General features: G+C 52.2%; 2 protein-coding genes across 2 annotated transcripts in view; one reads left to right on the top strand and one right to left on the bottom strand.

Moving 5' to 3' along the window:
* The window catches only part of TTLL9 (tubulin tyrosine ligase like 9), a gene marked incomplete at its 5' end in the record, with an annotated part of 14129 nt that extends 12365 nt beyond the window's left edge, over positions 1-1764 (top strand). Inside the window, 2 exons of the mRNA XM_015411506.1 lie at positions 799-806; positions 1694-1764. Of these exons, the coding sequence (XP_015266992.1) occupies positions 799-806; positions 1694-1764 (79 nt within the window). The remainder of the gene's footprint in view (positions 1-798; positions 807-1693) is intronic.
* A 6110-nt stretch (positions 1765-7874) lies between these two features.
* Positions 7875-18169, bottom strand: PDRG1 (p53 and DNA damage regulated 1). The gene is made up of 4 exons (XM_015411505.1): positions 18076-18169; positions 14446-14520; positions 11672-11779; positions 7875-8294 (listed from the first exon to the last, which is right to left on the bottom strand). Exons 1-4 carry the CDS (start codon positions 18167-18169, stop codon positions 8212-8214), a joined length of 360 nt encoding a protein of 119 aa, XP_015266991.1. The 3' UTR covers positions 7875-8211.
* Positions 18170-20695: the final 2526 nt, after the last annotated feature.

Genomic DNA, 20695 nt, shown 5'->3' with positions numbered 1-20695 from the left:
CAGTTATGTGATCCCCCAAACCCCAACTCCCATAGCGTACGTGCAGTTTCTGGCATGCTGGCCTAGCTTCCAGCATGAGGGTGTGAAGGAATGTTTTTATGGCATGGCAATAGAGGCCATCTGGACCTCTCTATTTGGCTTCAACAGGAAATCAACACAGCAGGGTACCAGCAAGATATCAGCAAGACACATTCTAGGGGGAGGCAGGGGTTTATAGGAATCAATATTTCTATACAATACTGACAGTTCTGTGAGGGTCTGCGTGTCAGGACCTAGTCAGAGTTGATTGTGTTGCTCTTGACCAGTCCTCTACACCCAATGTATAATATTCTCTTCGGGTTTTGGATATTTCAGGCTGTCTTCCTTGAGGACTACTGCACAGTATATGGCTCCCCAGAAAGCCAGGCACCAATACTTATAACATTCAAAAAGGCACAGTTGTGTTATTGTTGGCACAGGAAACACTACAGGGGGGTGGGATATATTTACATGGGATGTTCAGATACTTTGTTGAAATATTTGTATCCCTTTGCCTTGTCTCAGGCTGTCTGTGGTTCGCTCCTTCAGTGGTTAACTTATTGGCTTTAATTGGTCTGGTCCCCCCCCCCTGAGTCTAACTGGTCCCCCAACCAGCCTTCCAGACTCATGACTCCAGATCCCTTTTTGCCTCTCCTCAACCCCTATTTGATTCCCTATCAAGCAGGGTTTTTGTGTGTTTGTGACCACCCAGGCCTTCTGCATCCACTCTCTTCCAACTCACTCTTCCAACCCACTCTTCCAGCTGTCCGCCCCCAACAGTCAGTTGGGTCAGTTTTCTGTCACTCCAAGAGTGCTCCAGCCAAAAGGCCCCCTCCCCTCTAGGTCAAGTGACTCAGCCGGGATCTAGCTTAACATTCTGCTGGTCCCAGATTTTCAATTCCGTCACAGACCGCTTAGGATTCACAAGAACATCAGAAGAGCCCTGCTGGATCAGGCCAGAGGTCCATCTAGTCCAGCCTCCTGTCTCACACTGTGGCCAACCTGTCCCTTTGGTGCGCCAGCAACAAGGAATAGAGGCCGAGGCCCTCAGAAGAACAGCAGAAGAGCCCTGCTGGATCCGACCAGCGAGGGTCCATCTAGTCCAGCCTCCTGTCCCACACAGCAGCCCACCAGTACTGAGCCAGTTTGGTGCAGTGGTTAAGTGCGCGGACTCTAATCTGGGAGATCCGGGTTTGATTCCCCACTCCTCCACTTGCAGCTGTTGGATGACCTTGGGCAAGCCATAGTTCTGATAAGAGGTGTTCTTGAAAAAGAGCAGTTTCTGTCAAGAGCTCTCTCAGCCCCACCTCCCTCACAGGGTGTCTGTTGTGGGGAGGGGAAGGGGTTTGTAAGCCGCTCTGAGACTCCGAGTGAAGGGCGGGGTAGAAACCCATCCCTCCTCCTCCTCCTCCTCCTCCTTCCCCCCCCCCTTGAGAAGGCCAACAGACAGGGCAGAGAGGCCGAGGCCTTCAAAAGAATATAAGAAGAGCCCTGCTGGACCACACCAGCCAGGCAGGCAGCGCCAAGGGTGGGGGGTGCAGGGGGCACCAGCAGCGCTTCCTCCAGCTGCACTTCCAGACGGACTGAAGCCCGGCTCAGGCGGAGCGGCCGGTTATCTTCTCCACAAAGGGGACAGGCCAGATGTAACACCCCCTTGTTCCCGCTTCCATTCCAGGCTACAACAATGACAGGAAGAAGCAGCTGAAGCGGCTTTTCAAGTCGATTCAGACGCAGCAGAAAGTCTAACCCCCGCGGCCGAAGAAGCAGCGTCGTCGCAGGAGAGACGTGGTCAAGAGCGAGCCGACGGCTTGCGGGCTTCTCTTTTGTGCTGCGGAGCGGAATCTGGGCCTCTTGCCCGCGGAACTGCCTCCGCGTGTGGCCACACCAGGACGGTCTTTGCTTTTGGGGAGCACCAGGCCAGTCCCTGGGGAAAGGACGGTTCCCCTTGGGGCAAGTTTGCCCACAGGCCCAGAACGGCTTTTAGCCTGGACGTGTTACAAGGTTGGATCCATTGCAAGAGGCTGACGGCTGTGTGCCACGGCAGGCCAGAGTGGTGGGCTGGGGGGAAAGAGGGACTTCCACGCGACCCCCTTCTGACGCTGGCGCAGCCGCCATCAGCTACACCGACAGCTGGACAGAGTGACACTTCCCAACTGAACGCACACCCTCGCGCCTGCTACACCTCGACTCAGATGCACTGCAATGAGCGCAAATAAAAGTTTGTTTGTTTATTCTGACTTTTACCCTGCCCTCCCTGCAAGCGGGCTCAGGGCGAGTCACAAATCACAGAGTAACAGTATCATAAGAACATAAGAGACGCCAATGTTGGATCAGGCCAAAGGCCCATCCAGTCCAACACTTTGTGTCACACAGTGGCCAAAAGGACCAGGTGCCATCAGGAGGTCCAGCAGTGGGGCCAGGATATTAGAAGCCCTCCCACTGTTGGCCCCCTCAAGCACCAAGAAGACAGAGCATCACTTGCCCCAGAGTCCCTATCTATACCTTGTGGCTAATAGCCACTGATGGACCTCTGCTCCATATGCTTATCCAGTTCCCTCTTATAAGAACATAAGAGAAGCCAATGTTGGATCAGGCCAAATGGCCCATCCAGTCCAACACTCTGTGTCACACAGTGACCAAAAATACCAGGTGCCATCAGGAGGTCCATCAGTGCGGCCAGGACACCAGAAGCCCTCCCACTGTTGCCCCTCCCCAGCACCAAGAATACAGAGCATCCCTTGCCCCAGACTGAGAGTTCCTATCTATACCTTGTGGCTAATAGCTACTGATGGACCTCTGCGCCATATGCTTATTTAATTCTTTTGAAGCCGTCCATGCTTGTAGCTGCCACCACTTCCTGTGGCAGTGAATTCCATGTGTTAAAACCATGTGTTAAAAACATCAAATAGTTAAAACCATATTCCTCATAAAACACAAAGCAAACACAAAGCAGAGTGGATTTGCCAGTTTGGTGTAGGGGTTAAGTGTGCAGACTATAATCTGGAATAACCAGGTTTGATTCCCCACTCCTCCACTTGCACCTGCTGGATGACCTTGTTTTGGCACAGCTGTCCTTGAAAAAGAGCAGTTTCTGTCAGAGCGCTCTCAGCCCCACCTACCTCACAGCCGCAGTGTTCCCTCTAAGCTGAGTTAGTGTGAGCTAGCTCACAGTTTTTTAGCCTCCAGCTCACAGATTTTTGTCTTGGCTCAGGAGGGATGGCTCCAGAGCAAACTAATTTACGCAGTAGCCAAAAATCCTGGCTCACAACTTTAATGCCAGCAGCTCACAAAGTAGAATTTTTGCTCACAAGACTCCACAGCTTAGAGGGAGCCTTGGTAGCTGCCTGTGTTCCCTCTGAGCTGAGTGAGCGTGAGCCAGCGCACAGTTTCTTAGCCTCCGGCTCACACATTCTTGTCTGAGCCCAGGAAGGATGGCTCCAGAGCAAACTAATTTACGCAGTAGCCAAAATCCTGGCCCACAACTTTAATGCCAGCAGCTCACAAAGTAGAATGTTTGCTCACAAGACTCCACAGCTTAGAGGGAGCATTGCTCCCAGGGCGCCTGTTGTGGGGAGGGGAAGGGAAAGGAAGTTTGGAAGCTGCTCTGAGACTCCCTCGGGGAGTGAAGGGCGGGGTATAAAGCCAATCTCCTCTTCTTCAACAGTGACGCTCAGTTTGAGCCGGATCCATTTGGCCAGCATTGTCAGCGGGGGAGGCCAGAGATAGATTTGTATGTCGGCCGTCTCCTCCGAATTCCCGGCGGAACAGCTCCGTCTTGCGGGCCCTGTGGAATTGTCACAGATCCCGCAGGGTCTTAATCTCAAGAGGGAGCTTGTTCCACCAGGCTGGGGCCAGGGCAGAGGTGAGCCGGGCATCCTTGGGGCCGGGGACAACCAGGTGTTGACCACTCGAGCACAGCGCTCTTCAAGGGACATGCCTTCATCCTGCAAAGGATCCAGACACACGCTCCTTTGGTTTTTGATCGGAGAACTGGGGAAGGGAGCAGAGGCGGTGTCTGAACTGCCGACTGGTCCTGCAGACACGCCAGGCGTGTGCCTCCGGTTTTGGCCTGGTTGATGATGCACAGCCGATTTCTTTCACCTGGGCCAGGGTTCCCCAACACGGTGCCCGCTGAGCTTACCGGAAAGTGGGTGGGTCGTTGTGAGGCAAGGCTTGTTATTGGCTGCCCTCATCCAAATGAAAGGGAGGATAAGGAGGGCTGGTAAACACCTGGGCTTTCCTTAGCCAGCGTGTGGTTTCATTCCTCATTCTGGATTCCCTTCTTCTGAAATGCTGTGAGGAAGTCCATTTAACACTGCCTCCTGAGGCAGCCATTTTGGGTTTGGCTCCGCCCCTGAGGCAGCCATTTTGGGTTTGGCTCTGCCTCCTGAGGCAGCCACTTTGGGTTTGGTTCTGTCCCTGAGGCAGCCATTTTTTATTTGGCTCCACCCCCTGAAGCAGCCATTTTGAGTTTGGCTCCGCCCCTGAGGCAGCCATTTTGGGTTTGGCTCCGCCCCAATGCAGCCATTTTGGGTTTGGCTCTGCCCAGTGTTGCCAACTTCCAGGTGGGGCCTGGGGATCTCCTGCTTTTACGACTGATCTCCAGCTGACAGAGATCAGCTCCCCTGAAGAAAATGGCTGCTTTGAAGAGTCGACTCTATGGCACTTTACCATGTTGAGGCCCTTCCCCTCCCCAAACCCCGCCCTCTCCTGGCTCCACCCCCAAAGTCTCCAGGTATTTTCCAACCCAGACCTGGCAACCGTAGCTCTGCCTCCTGAGGCAGTCATTTTGGGTTTGGCTCTGCCTCCTGAGGCAGCCATTTTGGGTTTGGCTCCGCCCCCGAGGCAGCCATTTTGAGTCGGTGCTCACCCCCCCCCTCTCTCAAAGGCTCAAAAAGTTTGGGTACCCCTGCCCTCGACACACTGATCCCACTCCTCTTCCGCCGGCACCGGATGCCTGTGGTGGGCAGGGAAGCGCCCAGAGCCACCCCAGGCCACGCTCCTTGCCTGTGAAGCTGTCCCACATCAGATAAAACCAACGTTTTAAACGGAAGGATCCTCCCGTTTCCCATCTGGCACCGAAGCGCCCAACCAGAGCCCTCTCCTTCAGACTCACCCCACCCCACTCCCCCACCGCCTGGGTCTCCCCTCGCACAGGAACATCTGTTGCAACATATAAAGACTCCGAATGTGCTTATCTAGGGCAAGACCTCCATTTTATGGAAAGCGAGAGATTAATGGATTCCACTGCTTGGGGATAACTGACTCGTAATGGAAGTTGCCAGCCTCCGTGAACGGCTCTGCTCAGATAGCAATTTAAAGGTTGAATAGATAACCTTGAAGAGAATCTCTGCACGTCAGCCAGGTAAGGAGACGCTCCCGACGTGCTTCCCAGCCAAGCAGGGCTAATAGATGAAAAAAGCCCCGGGGGGGGGGGGGGGGAGGAGAGGCAATTTGAGGAGGGCGGATGCAAGACGAACGGGGTCGGTTTGCGGGTGAAACGGGGGCGGGGGGGACAGGCTGGTCGGCGTCACCACCGAGGGCTGATCTCCATGGAAACCTGGAAGCCACGCCAGCCGCCCCTCCGAGTCTGGCCACCGCTCTCTGACTGTCCCGGTCACAGGCCTCGGGACGTCCCGACCAATGCTCCCTCTCAGCTGTGGAGTCCTGTGAGCAAAAATTGTACTTTGTGAGCTACCGGCATTAAAGTTGTGAGCGAGCAATTTGGCCCTTGCATAAATCGGTCTGCTCTGGAGCCATCTTTCCTGAGCTGAGACGAAAATGTGTGAGCCGGAGGCTAAAAAACTGTGAGCTGGCTCACAATCACTCAGCATAGAGGGAACACTGGTCCCGACCAATGCTCCCTCTAAGCTGTGGAGTCCTGTGAGCAAAAATTCTACTTTGCGGGCTACTGGCACTAAAGCTGTGAGCGAGCGATTTGGCTGCTGCATCAATCTGTTTGCTCTGGAGCCGTTCTTCCTGAGCCGAGACAAAAATGTGTGAGCCAGAGGCTAAAAAACTATGAGCTAGCTCACAGTAACTCAGCTTAGAGGGGACACTGGTCCCGACACCACGACCACCCCCGGAGCCGGCAAGGCAGCCTCTTACCCACGGGAGATCCGGGCCCAGAGCCAACGGCAAGCCACTGAGCCACAGCCCCTTCCCATAGCTCTCCAGGGTCTCAGGCTGAGGTCTTTCCCATCACCTCCTGCCTGGTCCTTTTAGCTGGAGATGCCGGGGATTGAACCTGGGACCTTCTGCATGCCAGGCAGAGGCTCTCCCACTGAGCCCCACAGCCCCTCTTGAACAGGCACATGAACCCATCTTATACTGAATCCGATCCTTGGTCCATCGAGGTCCATATTGTCTACTCACACTGGCAGCAGCTCTCCAGGGTCTCAGGTTGGGGTCTTTCCCATCACCTCCTGCCTGGTCCTTTTAACTGGGGATGCCGGGGATTGAACCGGGGACCTCCCGCCTGCTGAGCAGATGCTCTATCCCAGTGAGCCACAGCCTTTCCCCAGCTTTGGCACAAGGGATTGCCGAGAGACCCCCGGTGTTCCCACTCCAGCGATTCGGTCACCGAAGGATACGGAACCGCGCGACTTTTCCAGGAAGCATCCAGGATCTCAATGGCTAATCCTGACTCCCGAAGGGGAGTTGAATGGGCAACAATTGGTCCTGAGGGCTGATGCTGCCGTGTGAAAGGAGACCTTGAGCCCTGAACTCCCCAATCCAAGTACATCCTAGGAATCCAAGTGGGGAAGTGTGCCACCTCCTGGTGGAAGCAAGGAGTGGGAGGGCTTCTAGTGTCCTGGCCCCACTGCTGGACCTCCTGATGGCACCTGGTATTTTTGAACACTGTGTAACACAGAGTGTTGGACTAGATGGGCCTTTGGCCTGATCCAACATTGGCGTCTCTTGTGTTCTTAAGGGACACAAAAACCGCGTTTGGATCGTAGAGCATCTGCCTCATACTTTGGGCGCAATGATTTAACCCCCCCCCCCCAATAATTCGCACAAGCAGACATTCTTCAGGACTTGCTCTGAAGCCAGGTGTAGAGCTACAGTATTCCCAGGAAGGTCGGTGGCCTTGAGTTCAAATCGACCACCAGCTCCTACAATCGCTGGCCACACGCGCTCTTCTGGGCAGAAGAACCGATGGGTGCAGAGCGGCGGCTGAGGGCCCGGGCAGATGTTCCCAGCTGAGCCACTGGGTGCGTTCACCCACCTGGATCCACCTGGCAAGGAACATGGCTTGCACAACACAGCAAGACAGACAGTTGGTCAAAGGGGCCAACGAGAGTCTTTTCAGCTCTGCACCCCAAGCTTTACGCATGACAATCATAGAATGTTAGAGTTGGGAGGGACCTTGCAGGTCATCTAGTCCAACCCCCCTGCACTCTGCAGGAGCAGAGCCAAAAGGGAGCCCTACAACATACCCGAAAGATGACTGTCCAGCCTCCGCTTGAAAACGTCCAGCGACGGAGCATCCACCACCTCCCGAGGCAGTCTGTTCCACTGCTCAACCCCTCTCACAGTTAGGAAGTTTCTCCTGATATTGAGCCGGTATCGACTTCCTTGACATTTCACCCATTAGATCTAATCTTGCAATCCGGAGCAAGAGAGAATAGATCCACTCCATCTTCTACAGGACAGCCCTTCAGATACTTGAAGACTGCAGTCATGTCCCCTCTAAGCCTTCTCTTTCCCAGGCTAAACCTTCCCAACTCTTTCACCCTTTCCTCATAAGACTAGGATTCCAACCCCCTCGCCACCCATTATGGCTTCGGTCAGTGGGTCAGAGGAACATACGCAAGACGAGCGACAAAGACCGCCTCACTGCCACTCACACATTTCATATTTGTGCACAATTTAATTCACTGCAATACCACAGATTACTGGTGATAACACGTCTCTCCCGGAGCAGTGTGGACTCACGGGGCTACCCGGTCCCTCCCCCACCCCCCAGCATTCAACAGCTACTCAAACTAGGATGGCGAAGCTGTAAGCTGCCCCCCAGGCTCCGATGCTCCATCCCAACCTGGCGGTCAAAGCTGAAGGAGAACACCTGAGCAGTCTTCTCCGTGCAAACCTGCCAGATCCTCTCCAGAGAAGATGCCTGCTTCCGGGGCATGTCTGTGCCAGCTGTTTCCCTCTGAGCGGGTGCAGAGCCCAGACGGCGATATGGCTTCAGCCTTCCAGCACTTTTCTAATAAACCACATCTCCTCGCCGCTCAGGGGCTTCAGGTCGTAGCCTTTCAGCTCCGGTTTACCTTGGAGAAAGGAAGGAGGCAGTGGAAGGTGAGGAGACATCACTCAAGCCCTATGGAATCATAGAATGTTAGAGCTGGGAGGGACCTTGCAGGTCATCTAGTCCAACCCCCTGCACTCTGCAGGAGCAGAGCTGAAAGAGAGCCCTGCAACATACCCAAAAGAGGGTCGTCCAGCCTCCGCTTGCCAAGCCTCCGCTTGCCAAACAGTCAAGGGAAGTATTTGCCAAGCAGCCAAGGGATTTCTGCCTTCTCTTGCACAGGTCATTTGGGATTAGATTAAGTGGTGAACCATAGGGAGTACTGCTTATTTGTTCTTCATTATTAAGCAGTTAAGAACAGCCCAGTGGCCCATCCAATCCAGCCTCCTGTTTCACACAGTGACCAACCAGTTCCTCTGGAGGGCCAGCAACAGGGCAGAGAGGCCGAGGCCTTCATGAGAACATCTGAAGAGCTGTGGTGGATCATGCCAGTGGACCAACTAGTCCAGCATCCTGTCTCACACAGGGGCCAGCCAATTCTTCTAGAGCAGGGGTGTCAAACATGTGGCCTGGGGGCCGCATCAGGCCCCCAAAGGGCCTCTATCAGGCCCTCAGAGGAACTGGCTGTCTTGGGCTTCTTCCAGTTCTGCTGCTGCTGCATCATCGTAGGTTTGCAGCTTACAGAGACACACCTGAACAGCATACTCGAGATTGCAACAGCACAGACATTTTGATGCAATAATTCAGAGCAAAAGGTGTCCGTTATCAGACAATGTTAAATAAACAAAACATTGCAAGAGTGCTCATGTTTTGAGCATGTTTTTATTTTTAGTAAAAAAACAAACCTTTGTGTTTGTGTCCTCTATAAAGTTTATATCTCCGCTCCCTGGCATTACCTTTTATGACACACATGGCCCGGCCCAACAAAGTCTCATTTATGTCAGATCTGGCCATCATAACAAATGAGTTCGACACCCGTTCTAGAGGGCCAACAACAAGACACAGAGGCCAAGGCCTACATGAGAGCATCAGAAGAGCCCTGCTGGATCAGACCAGTGAGGGTCCATCTAGTCCAGCATCCTGTCTCACACAGGGGCCAGCCAGTTCCTCTGGAGGGCCCAACAATGGGACACAGAGGCCACAGTCACTAGGAGGGGCACAGACCAGACATCCGTGGGGCTGCAGAGCTTTGCTCAAGAAAGCAGCCTTGCTTGGAAAAGAGCACATGAATACATGAAGCTGCCTTCTACTGAATCAGACTCTTGGTCCATCAAGGTCAGTACTGCCTACTCAGACTGGCAGCCGCTCTCCAGGGTCTCAGGCGGAGGTCTATCTTGTCACCTATTACCTGGCCCTTTTAACCGGAGATTGTGGGGAATTGAACCTGGGAACTTCTGCATGCCAAGCAGAGGCTCTTCCACTGAGCCACGGCCCCTCTTTGCAGCTCTCCAGAGTCTCAGGCCAAGGTCTTTCCCATCACCTCCTACCTGGTCCTTTTAACTGGAGGTGCCGGGGATTGAACCTGGTACGTTCCGCATGCCAAGCAGACACTCTGCCACTGAGCCACGGCCCCTCTCCATGGCTCTCCAGGGTCTCAGGCGGAGGTCTTTCCCATCACCTCCTGCCTGGTCCTTTCAACTGGAGATGCCGGGGATGGAACCTGGGACCTTCTGCATGCCAAGCAGAGGCTCTTCCACTAAGCCACGGCCCCTCTCCATGGCTCTCCGAGGTCTCAGGCTGAGGTCTTTCCCATCCCCTCTTGCCTGGTCCTTTTAACTGGAGATGCCAAGGATTGAACCTGGGACCTTCCCCCAACTTCAGATGTGGCCCTAGATAGTGATAGCAGTTCTTAGAACGACAAAAATGTGAACCGCCCAGAGACCCCTTCGGGGGTTAGGGCGGTATATCAAATCTAAGGTTAAATAAATAAAAAATAAAAAAATGCCAAGTAGAGGCTCTGCAAGTGAGCCACAGCACGTCCCAAATGGGACGCCATCCCCTGGAAGGGGAAGCAGAAGGGGGCGAAAGCTCAAGGGGGAGATCGCCAGTTCCCTATTTGCATTGCATCGTCCTGCAAGAGCACTGCAGGGTTACTTCATCCCGTGAAGGTGGTGGCCATGCTTGCCTCCACAGGCATCTGACTAGAAGAAGAAGAAGGGATTTGATTTCTAACCCATTACCTCCTATCTGATCCTACGGTCGGGGGGGGGGCGCCATCTCCTGGAAATTCCAGGCCCTAGAGACGTTATATTTGTGGTGACCAGGACCAGGGCATTTTCGGTGAGGGCTCCTACCTGGTGGAAGGAGCTCCCGGAAGAGATCCGGGCCCTGCGGGACCTTTCTCAGTCCCGCAGGGACTGTAAGACGAAGCTCTTCCACCAGGCCTTTGAGTAGGAGCCGCCGCCACCACTATTCCACCTTTGCCTCCTGTGCACTATTGTATTACCATCATGATTATCCGGACCCCACTGGGGGAAGCGAGGTGTCCGGGGAGGGACTGGATGACAAGATCTCAGGAAGTTATTATGGAGGTTAAGATCTACCCATCTTGGTTAAATTTGTATTGTAAATTTGTTACTATCTTTTATTGTAAATTATTGTTTTATATTATGTGTTTTATTGTTATAACCTTGGCACATAGTGCCCTTGTCAGCCACCCTGAGCCTTCGGGGTAGGGCGGGATATAAATCCAAATATAAATAAATACCCCCGCCCTTCAGTACCCAAAGGTGTCTCAGAGTGGCTTACAAACTTCTTTCCCTTCCCCTCCCCACAACAGACACCCTGCGAGGTAGAAGAAGACGAAGAGTTTGGACTTATACCCCGCCCTTCACTATCCAGAGGACTCTCAGAGCGGCTTACAAACTCCTTTCCCTCCCCCTCCCCACAACAGACACCCTGTGAGGTTGTTGAGGCTGAGAGAGCTCTTGACAGAAACTGCTCTTTTTTCAAGGACAGCTCTTATCAGAGCTACAGCTTGCCCAAGGTCATCCAGCCAGGTGCGAGTGGAGGAGTGGGGAATCAAACCTGGTTCTCCCAGATTAGAGTCCACCCACTTAACGACTACACCAAACTGGCTGACTAGGAGCCAGGTCCCCAACAGCAGGCAAACTCAGGGCCCGAGGCCCCTCTTTGCAGACCAGCCTCGCCCACACTTTCTGCTGTAGCTCGTCGGCCTCTTCAGGAATCGCTCCCCGCCTCATGATGGACGTTTTTGGGCAAGGAGCCCAGCCAGACTTTGAGAAAGAACCACCTGCTCTGGAAAGACCAGCTCTGCCCACCCCCAGCCCCTTTGTCTGAATACAAAAGCCGGGTGGAGGGCAGAGGTGCCGGGGAAAAGACTTATTGGCAGACGCGCCCTGCCGCAGACAGGGTGCCCGCGGTCCCCGCCAAACCCACCTGAGGCAGGGCCCAGGCGGCAAATACCTTGGGCTTCTAGGAGACGGCCGACCTTCACCTTGAGCTCTTCCCGCAGGCCGGCGATCTCTTCGTCGAGGAGCTCCTGATCTGGAGAAAGGGTGGAGGAGAGAACTGGGATCGGGCCTCCCTCAGACTCATCACTGCAATTATTCCACATCGTGGCCCCTAATTCCAGGCTGGCTCCCCCTCCAACCTATTGCCCGTCTTGCACAAAGGAGGTGGTAGAGGAGGAGGAGGAGATTGGATTTATACCCCATGGCCCTTCACGCGGAGTCTCAGAGCGGCTTACAACCTCCTTCCCCTTGCCCTCCCCACAACAGGTACCCTGTCAGGTAGGCGGGGCTGAGAGAGCTCTCTCGAGAACTGCCCTTGAGAGAACTTGTGACTGACCCAAGGTCACACCAGCTGGCTGCATGTGGAGGAAGAAGAGGAGAGATTGGATTTATACCCTGCCCTTCACTACCCAAGGGAGTCTCTGAGCAGCTTACAAACTCCTTTCCCTTCCTCTCCCCACAACAGATACCATGGGAGGTAGGTGGAGCTGAGAGAGCTGTGACAGAAACTGTTCTTTTTCCAAGAACAGCTCTTATCAGAACTATGGCTTGCCCAAGGTCATTCAGCAGCTGCAAGTGGAGGAGAAGAAGAGGAGGAGGAGGAGGAGGAGGAGGAGGAGGGGATTGGATTTCTACCCCGCCCTTCACTACATGACGGAGGCTCAGAGAGGATTACAATCGGCTTTCTCTTCCCCTCCCCACCACAGACACCCTGTGAGGTAGGTGGGGCTGAGAGGGCTCTCTCAAGAACTGCCCTTGAGAGAACTTGTGACTGACCCAAGGTCATCCAGCGGGTGCAAGTGGAGGAGCGGGGGAATCAAACCCAGTTCTCCCAGATTAGAGTCCGCCGTTCTTAACCACTACACCAAACTGAGGTGCCATTCCCCCTTCAGCCAAAACACGCAGGCAGACACCCAGAAACTCCCCCCCCGACTGTTGCCTAAACCAGGGGTCCCCAACGTGGTGCCCACGGGCACCATGGAGCCTGCCAACGCTTTTCTCGGTGCCCACCAAATGTTCTTAGAAGTGGGTGGGGCTAGAGAGGGCCAGCAGAGCTTCTGATTGGCCCCCAGAGATCCTCCAGGTACTGCCAGAGTAGTGACAGCTAGCTCAATAGGCAGGCTTGAGAGTAGGCGGGAAGAATTTTTTAAAACAGTACGTTCATTTAAAAGGCATCCCCGTAAACAGAGCCTCTGCCTGAAATGCGGAACAGCTACAATCGGGGTAATACCCAACCTCATTCACTGACACTGCGGCAGCCATTTTGTGGCTGTGCCCACCCCGCCCACCCCCGGGTCAGATTTGCAAAGAGGGCCCACAGGCTCAAAATGGTGGGGGACCCCCCTCCGGCCTACACTGGCAGGGTGAAGGTCACGAAACTGCGCTGTTTTTAATTATCACCAATAAATGCAAGATGGGCATGGGCGGAAGTCATGGGTCAGCAGCGCTCACAATAACTTTATTTCTGGAGGAGGAGAAGAGGAAACAGAAGAAGACAAGGAGGAGGAGGAGGAAGAGGAGGTAGAGGAGATTGGATTTATACCCCGCCCTTCACTACCCAAAGGGAGTGTCAGAGTGGCTCACAATCTCCTTTCCCTTCCCCTCCCCACAACAGACACCCTGTCAGGTAGGTGGGGCTGAGAGAGCTCTCTCGAGGACTGTTCTTGAGAGAACAGCCATAGTTCTCTCAGAGGTGTTCCCTTAAGAACAGTTCTGTCAAGAGCTCTCTCAGCCCCACCGACCTCACAGGGTGTCTGTTGTGGCCACGGACCTCACAGGGTGTCTGTTGTGGGGAGGGAAAGGGAAGGGATTCTGTAAGCTGCTCTGAGACTCCAAGTGAAGGGCAGGGTATACATCCAATGTCTTCTTCTTCTTCTACAGCTCTGACAGAACTTGTGACTGACTCACGGTCACACCAGCAGCTGCATGCAGAGGAGTAGGGAATCAAACCCAGTTCTCCCAGATTAAAGTCCACACTCCTAACCATGGTTTTGCTTTATGCGTCAGGACTAAAAAGCTGCCCTCGTGGAGGGCGTGGGGGGGACACAATAGTACATTCCCCAGGGGCCGTGCACAACGTGGCACATTTGCTCCAGACCTTTCAGTCCTCGGGAGTAGAGATGTGAAGGCCCAGGGGGGAAACGGAAAAATTCGGGGGGGAAACAGGTTTTTCCCATTTTTTCCCTGAAGCCTTTTTTGTTTTTTCCCGAAAAATTGGAAAAGTTGAAAAAGGAAAAGAAAAATAACTGATTATGGAACGTTTTATTTTAACATGATGAATAAAATATTTTAAGACAAGGTGTTCAAATATTTTCCAAATCATTTCTAGAAAATACGTATGGTATCAGATTAATCTAATTTCTGTGCACTGAGGACCAGCAAGTCCTAGGTTACCAACTGAACTCTCCAATGCAAGAACAAGATGCATTTCTTCCTTTAGGAGGTGCTATTGTCACAAGAAAAGAAAAAGGCTTCAGTTTTGTTTTTGAGTGTGGGTGGGTATTCTGTTTGTAATAATTGCTTGGGTACACTATCTTGTTCTTTGTCGACTGTACCAACTCGCCCGGTGTGACTTAATTTGAGCGAAGGACAGACTATAAAGAACGTAGATAAATACAAAAAAATAAACTCGTGGCACTGTGGCTCGTGTGACACTGTGGGCTTCCCAGGCAGATGACAGAAGCCCCTCTAGGAACTCACCTCTCTGCAGCATGTCCTTCGTCTTTGTATTTGGAAGTTGAACAAACATGCTCCCGAAGCAGACCATCACTTTATCTGAAAGCAAAGAAACACGGGTGCGTTTAGGAGGCCCAGTTCGTGCACCACGAAGCACGTGTAGCTTTATTTCTAAGTCCTGCAGCACAAGGGCACTTTACAAAGGGAGGGGGAGGTGAAGCTGGATTTATACCCCGCCCTTCACTCAGAGTCTCAAGGTGGCTTACAACCTCCTTTCCCTTCCCCTCCCCGCAACAGACACCCTGTGAGGTAGGTGGGGCTGAGGGAGCTCTTTCGAGGACTGCTCTTTCCAGAACAGCTCTGAGAGAACTTGTGACTGACCCAAGGCCACACCAGCAGCTGCTTATAGGGAAGTGGGAAATCAAACCTGGTTCTTCTAAATTAGAGTCCGTGCTTTTAACCACTACACCAAACTGGCTTTCCAATTGCTCATTTGATGCCTAAAATCTAACAGTAGGTCAGACGATAGATAGGTAATACAAATGCTGATCAAGTGAAACGTGTCCTGAATCCTGATGCTTACTAGAGTGAGTTTTTTAGAATATTATTGGGGGATTAGAGGGTGTAATGGAGGAGGAGGAGGAGGAAAAGAAGAGTTGGCTTTAGATACCGCACTCTTCACTCTTCTCCAAGAGACTTACAACTACCTTCCCCTCCTTACCCCACAACAGACACTCTGTGAGGTAGGTGGGGCTGAGAGAGCTCTGAGAGAACTTGTGACTGACCCAAGGTCACGCCAGCAGCTGCACGTGGAGAAGTGGGGAATCAGACCCGGTTCTCCCAGGTTAGAGTCTGCCACTCTTAATCACTACGCCAAGGTGGCTTGACACTGCTTTCCACCATTGAGCCAGTTTGGTGTAGTGGTTAAGAGCGGCGGACTCTAATCTAGGGAACCGTGTTTGAGTCCCAATCTTCCACTTGCAGCTCCTGGTGTGACCTTGGGTCAGTCACAAGTTCTCTCAGAGATGTTCTCTCAAGAGCAGTCCTCAAAAGAGCTCTCTCGGCCCCACCCACCTCACAGGGTGTCTGTTGTGGGGAGGGGAAGGGAAGGGAGATTGTAAGCTGCTCTAAGACTCCTTTGGGCCGTGAAGGGCGGGTTACAAATGCAATATCTTCTCTTCTTCATTATCCCGAACTCGTCCTCCCCGACCTTGACTGGAACATTCTACTGGGGCTGTTCCAGTACAAATAGATCGAAGCCTGGTGGGCGCCCTGTAGATTAACAAGATTTTACTCCAAGGTGTGGACTGGAGGCAGGAGAAATCAATGTTCTCTCTCTGGAAGGGAAAAAAAACCCCTCCCTCGAGAGGAGACAGACCGAGAACTGTATTTCAGGAGTACAAAAGAGCAGAAGCAGACAGTCTGTCCTGCGAAGGCTGCGGGGCCTTTTCAGATGCTCCCAGGAACCAAAAGAACCACCCGAGGCCACAGGTCAAGCGCATTAATCCTCCCTTGCCTTCATTAGCGCACAAGCCTAACCGTGCTGCAGGGGAAGCAAGAGAAGCTACAGCTCGCAATCTCTCCCTGGGGAGGAGATGAGACGGCTGCCACTTGCTGGAGACATTAGTCACCCGACTTAATGTGCTGTTGGAAAAACATTCCGCTTCTGATGGGACCGCGTGAGCCACGGAGGGCGGCCGTAACTGGCACAATTCTGAGAAGTTCCTGTAACTATTGTAAGCCTCGCTGGTAGTGTCACCCTTGCTGGCTTCTCTCCTGCGCCGGCCCTCTCTGTTTACAGCTTTCAGGAAGGGCCCTGTCGTTACCGGCAGCAGCACGGCCAGACGGCTCGCGACGGGCAGGTTCCCCCGCTGCATAGTCTGCAAAAGGACCTGAGTCGGCCAAGAGCAAGAGAGATTCCTGTTTGCATTAGGAATCATAGAATCACAGAGCTGGAAGGGTCCATAGAGGACATCTAATCCAACCCCCTGCTCAATGCAGGCTCAGCCTAGAGCAGGGGTGTCAAACACGTGGGCCGGGGGCCGGACCAGGCCCCTGGAGGGCTTCTCTCAGGCCCGCAGTGGAACTGGCTGTCTTCTGCTGCTTCTTCCAGTTCTGCTGCTGCCTCATCGTATGTTTGCAGCTTACGGATAACACACCTGAACAGCATTCTCGAGACTGCAACGGCACAGACATTTTGATGCAATCATTCAGAGCAAGAGGTGTCAACTATTGGACACTGTTAAATACACATTAAACAGCCTAAATATGAGCTCTTACTGTTTACTTGAGGTACTAATATCTCACTATAGCTTAAGCCACAATAAATAATACACCGTACGCAGGGGTTTGCGCAACCACATTATAGAAAAGCATACAGTCTTTGAACGGGTTAACAGTAAGTCCTACTTTTCCTATAGGCACTACGCATGTATTATATTTGAACAGCTTTTTACAATTTATATGCAATTTTACTGTACTGTAATTTACCGAACACTTAATAAAATGTATTTCCCCCCCCCAAAAAAATCAGACACTGTTAAATAAACAAAATATTGCAAGAGTGCTGATGTTTTAAGCATGCTTTTATTTTAAGCAAAAAAAACCCCTTTGTGTTTGTGTCCTTTATAAAGTTTATATCTCTGCTCCCTGGCATTACCTTTTATGACACACGTGGCCCGGCCCAACAAGGTCTCATTTATGTCATATCCGGCCCTCATAACAAATGAGTTCAGCACCCCTGTTCTAGAGGGCCAACAACAAGACACAGAGGCCAAGGCCTACATGAGAACATCAGAAGGGCCCTGCTGGATCAGACCAGTGAGGGTCCATCCAGTCCAGCATCCTGTCTCACACAGGGGCCAACCTGTTCCTCTGGAGGGCCAACAATGGAACACAGAGGCCACAGTCACTAGGAGGGGCACAGACAAGACATCCATGGGGCTGCAGAGCTTTGCTCAAGAAAGCAGCCTTGCTTGGAGAAGAGCACATGAACACATGAAGCTGCCTTCTACTGAATCAGACTCTTGGTCCATCAAGGTCAGTACTGCCTACTCAGACTGGCAGCCGCTCTCCAGGGTCTCAGGCGGAGGTCTTTCCCATCACCTCCTGCCTGGCCCTTTTAACTGGAGGTGTCGGGGATTGAACCTGGGACCTTCCGCATGCCAAGCAGAGGCTCTGCCAGTGAGCCACAGCGCGTCCCAAATGGGACACCATCCCCTAGAAGGGGAAGCAGAAGGGGGCGAAAGCTCAAGGGGGAGATCGCCAGTTCGCTATCTGTGAGACAGGATGCTGGACTAGATGGACCCTCACTGGTCTGATCCAGCAAGGCTCTTATCTTTTCAGTCATGTTGGATGACAAGACTTGGACTAATGGATATACACCACAGTAAAAGGTTTTGCCTCAATTTGAAAAAGACCTTCGTGATAGTGAGGTGTTTTAGACACTAGAACAGTCTCCCTTGTAAGGCCAATGATTCTTCATCACTGGAGGTTTTTAAGTATCGATTGGATACCTACTTGTCAGGGATATTGTAACTATAGTTCCTGTGTTGGCAGGCAGTTTGACTAGATGACCCTTTGGACTTGAGAGTAAATAAATACTGAGCTCAGCAGACTAACGCCAACTTCATACATTCAAGAAGATCGCCTCACCTGAACTGGCCAGTTCCCTGCTCAGAGCCCTGAGCGCTTCCCGGTTCTGATTCCGTTTCTGATCCAGGGCCACAATCTGGAAAGACAGTGTCATGTTCAGAAGGCTTTCTGCATAAAAAAATCAGAGCCCTTTTGCCCCCCAAAAAACACTTTTACCGGCCGTTCTCATCATATGTTGGTTATTCTGGCACCTCATTTACTTTTACCTTAAAGACCGGGTTTTCTTTTTAAAAGAGCCACCGGTTACAAACCCACGTGCCATCTGACAAGATGAACTTTAAAGCGTCTCCCCGGGAAAATGTTGCTCGGCTCTAAGGCACAGCTGAACTTGGATTTTTGTCCTGTCGCTGCAAATATGGCCGCCCACCTGAAACCAAATTACGACGCACACCCCCCCACCCAGTTTTGTATAACATTATCCAAGGATCTCACAGAGGTTTGCCCCCCTCCAGGTGGGGTCAGGAATTCTCCCAGTATTAGAACCGATCTCCGGGTCAGTTTCCCTGGAGAAAATGGCTGCTTCAGAGGGCAAACTCTATTATCATAGGGTGTAGGTCGGTGATGGCGAACCTTTTAGAGACCGAGTGCCCAAACGGCAACCCAAAACCCACTTATTTATCACAAAGTGCCAACACTGCAATTTAACCTGAAAACTGAGGTTATACTTTAGAAAAAACAACTCATATGTTAACTTAAGATGATCCAAACAAAGTAACGAAAGCAATCCCAAATGTTTTAATTTACTTAAAATTATTTGGCAGAGAATTCGACACTTTAATGATGGTCTGGGCCTGGCTGGGGCGATGGCACGCGTGCCCACAGAGAGGGCTCTGAGTGCCACCTCCGACACCCGTGCCATAGGTTCGCCACCACTGGTGTAGGTGAAACGCCTTCCCACATTCCCCCTCCATGGTAGGTGGGGCCCAGAGATCTCCCAAAATTACAACTGATCCCCAGACTGAAGAGATAAGTTCCTCTGAAGAAAATGGCTGCTTTGGAAGGGGGACTTTGTGGCACTGTACCCTACTATGTGCAATAGAACGAAATTTGAGTTCAGAGGCATCTTTAAGACCAACAAAGTTTAATTCTGTGTATAAGAAGAGAAGAGATTGGATTTATACCCCGCCCTTCACTACCCGAAGGAGTCTCAGAGTGGCTCACAAACTCCTTTCCCTTCCCCTCCCCACAACAGGCACCCTGTGAGGGCTGAGAGACCTCTTTCAATGACTGCTCTTGAGAGAACAGCTCTGAGAGAACTTGTCACTGACCCAAGGTCACGTCAGTAGCTGCCATGTGGAGGAGTGGGGAATCAAACCCGGTTCTCCCAGATTACAGTCCGTGCTCCTGACCACTACACCAAACTGGCTTTCGTGTGCATCCAATGAAAAGCGAGGTTCGAGTCCAGTAGCACATTAGAGACCAATTGGATTTTCGGGGTGTGAGCTGTCCAAAGCTGCAGCTCTCTCCGTCAGATAACCAAGGGAGCTCTGGCTCTCGAAAGCTTATATCCTGAATATATCATGGGCAGTGTTCCCTCTAAGCTGAGTGAGTGTGAGCTAGCTCACAGTTTTTTAGCCTCCGGCTCACACATTTCTGTCTTAGCTCAGGAAAGATGGCTCCAGAGCAAACTAATTCATGCAGCAGCCAAATCGCTCGCTCACAACTTTAATACCAGTAGCTCACAAATAATAATAATAACAACAACAACAAAGTAGTTTTTTGCTCACAAGACTCCACAGCTTAGAGGGAACATTGATCATGGGTCCCTAAAGGCAAAGGTTTCCCTTGCTCGAAAGCCAGTCGAATCCGACTCTAGGGGTGCGGCACTCTTCTCCGTTTCCAAGCTGAAGAGCCAGCGCTGTCCGAAGACGTTTCCGTGGTCACTAGAAACCGTGGTTGCACAGAATGCTGTTACCTCCCCACTGAAGTGGTACCTGTTTATCTACTTGTAATTTCTTGCAATTTCTTGCTTTTGAGCTGCTAGGTAGGCAGGAGCTGGGACTGGAGACAGGAACTTACTCTGTCTTGCAGCACTGGGGTCTCAAACTGCCAAAGTACCGACCTTCCGCTCTGACGGTCAGCGTCTTAACCAGTGTTCCCTCTAAGCTGAGTTAGTGTGCTCACAGTTTTTTAGCCTCTGGCTCACACATTTTTGTTTTAACTCAGGAAAGGAGGGCTCCGGAGCAAACTCATTTATGCAGCAGCCAAATTGCTCGCTCACAGCTTTAATGCTAGTAGCTCACCAAGTAGACTTTTTGCTCACAAGAGTCTACAGCTTAGAGGGAGCGTTGCTCCAGAGCAAACTGATTTCTGCAGTAGCCAAATCGCTCAAGCTCACCACTTCAATGCCAGTAGCTCACAAAGTAGAATTTTTGCTCACAAGACTCCACAGCTTAGAGGGAGCATTGGTCTTAGCCAGCACAATGCTTTGCTTGGAAGCCCCGCCCCCCCGCCCGCGATCCTATCCTAACATTCTCCAGCGCCACCTCGGGGTGGCCTGCCTCACAGGGCTGTTGTGAGGATCGCAGCACAGTCCCATCATGAGCCCAGGAAGCACGAGCGCTCCTCTGGCGGGACTCCGTGGGGAGAAGGGGTGTGTGTGTGTGGGGGGGGGGGTCAG

Source organism: Gekko japonicus, unplaced genomic scaffold (genome assembly GCF_001447785.1).
Source record: "Gekko japonicus isolate JY-2015 unplaced genomic scaffold, Gekko_japonicus_V1.1 scaffold6083, whole genome shotgun sequence".
In the NCBI taxonomy this organism is placed as follows: domain Eukaryota; kingdom Metazoa; phylum Chordata; class Lepidosauria; order Squamata; family Gekkonidae; genus Gekko; species Gekko japonicus.
Note: the sequence above shows the minus strand (reverse complement) of the source record. Positions and strands in the feature narration are given on the sequence as shown.

What these genes read in the sequence shown, in the direction of transcription:
- PDRG1 (XM_015411505.1), bottom strand. Translation starts at nt 18,169, where the DNA reads ATGACACTGTCTTTCCAGATTGTGGCCCTGGATCAGAAACGGAATCAG. An exon ending in CAGGGAACTGGCCAGTTCAG is followed by an intron (nt 14,521 to 18,075) that starts GTGAGGCGATCT and finishes CTTTGCTTTCAG; the next exon opens with ATAAAGTGATGGTCTGCTTC. An exon ending in CCGCCTGGGCCCTGCCTCAG is followed by an intron (nt 8,295 to 11,671) that starts GTGGGTTTGGCG and finishes CCTTTCTCCAAG; the next exon opens with GTAAACCGGAGCTGAAAGGC.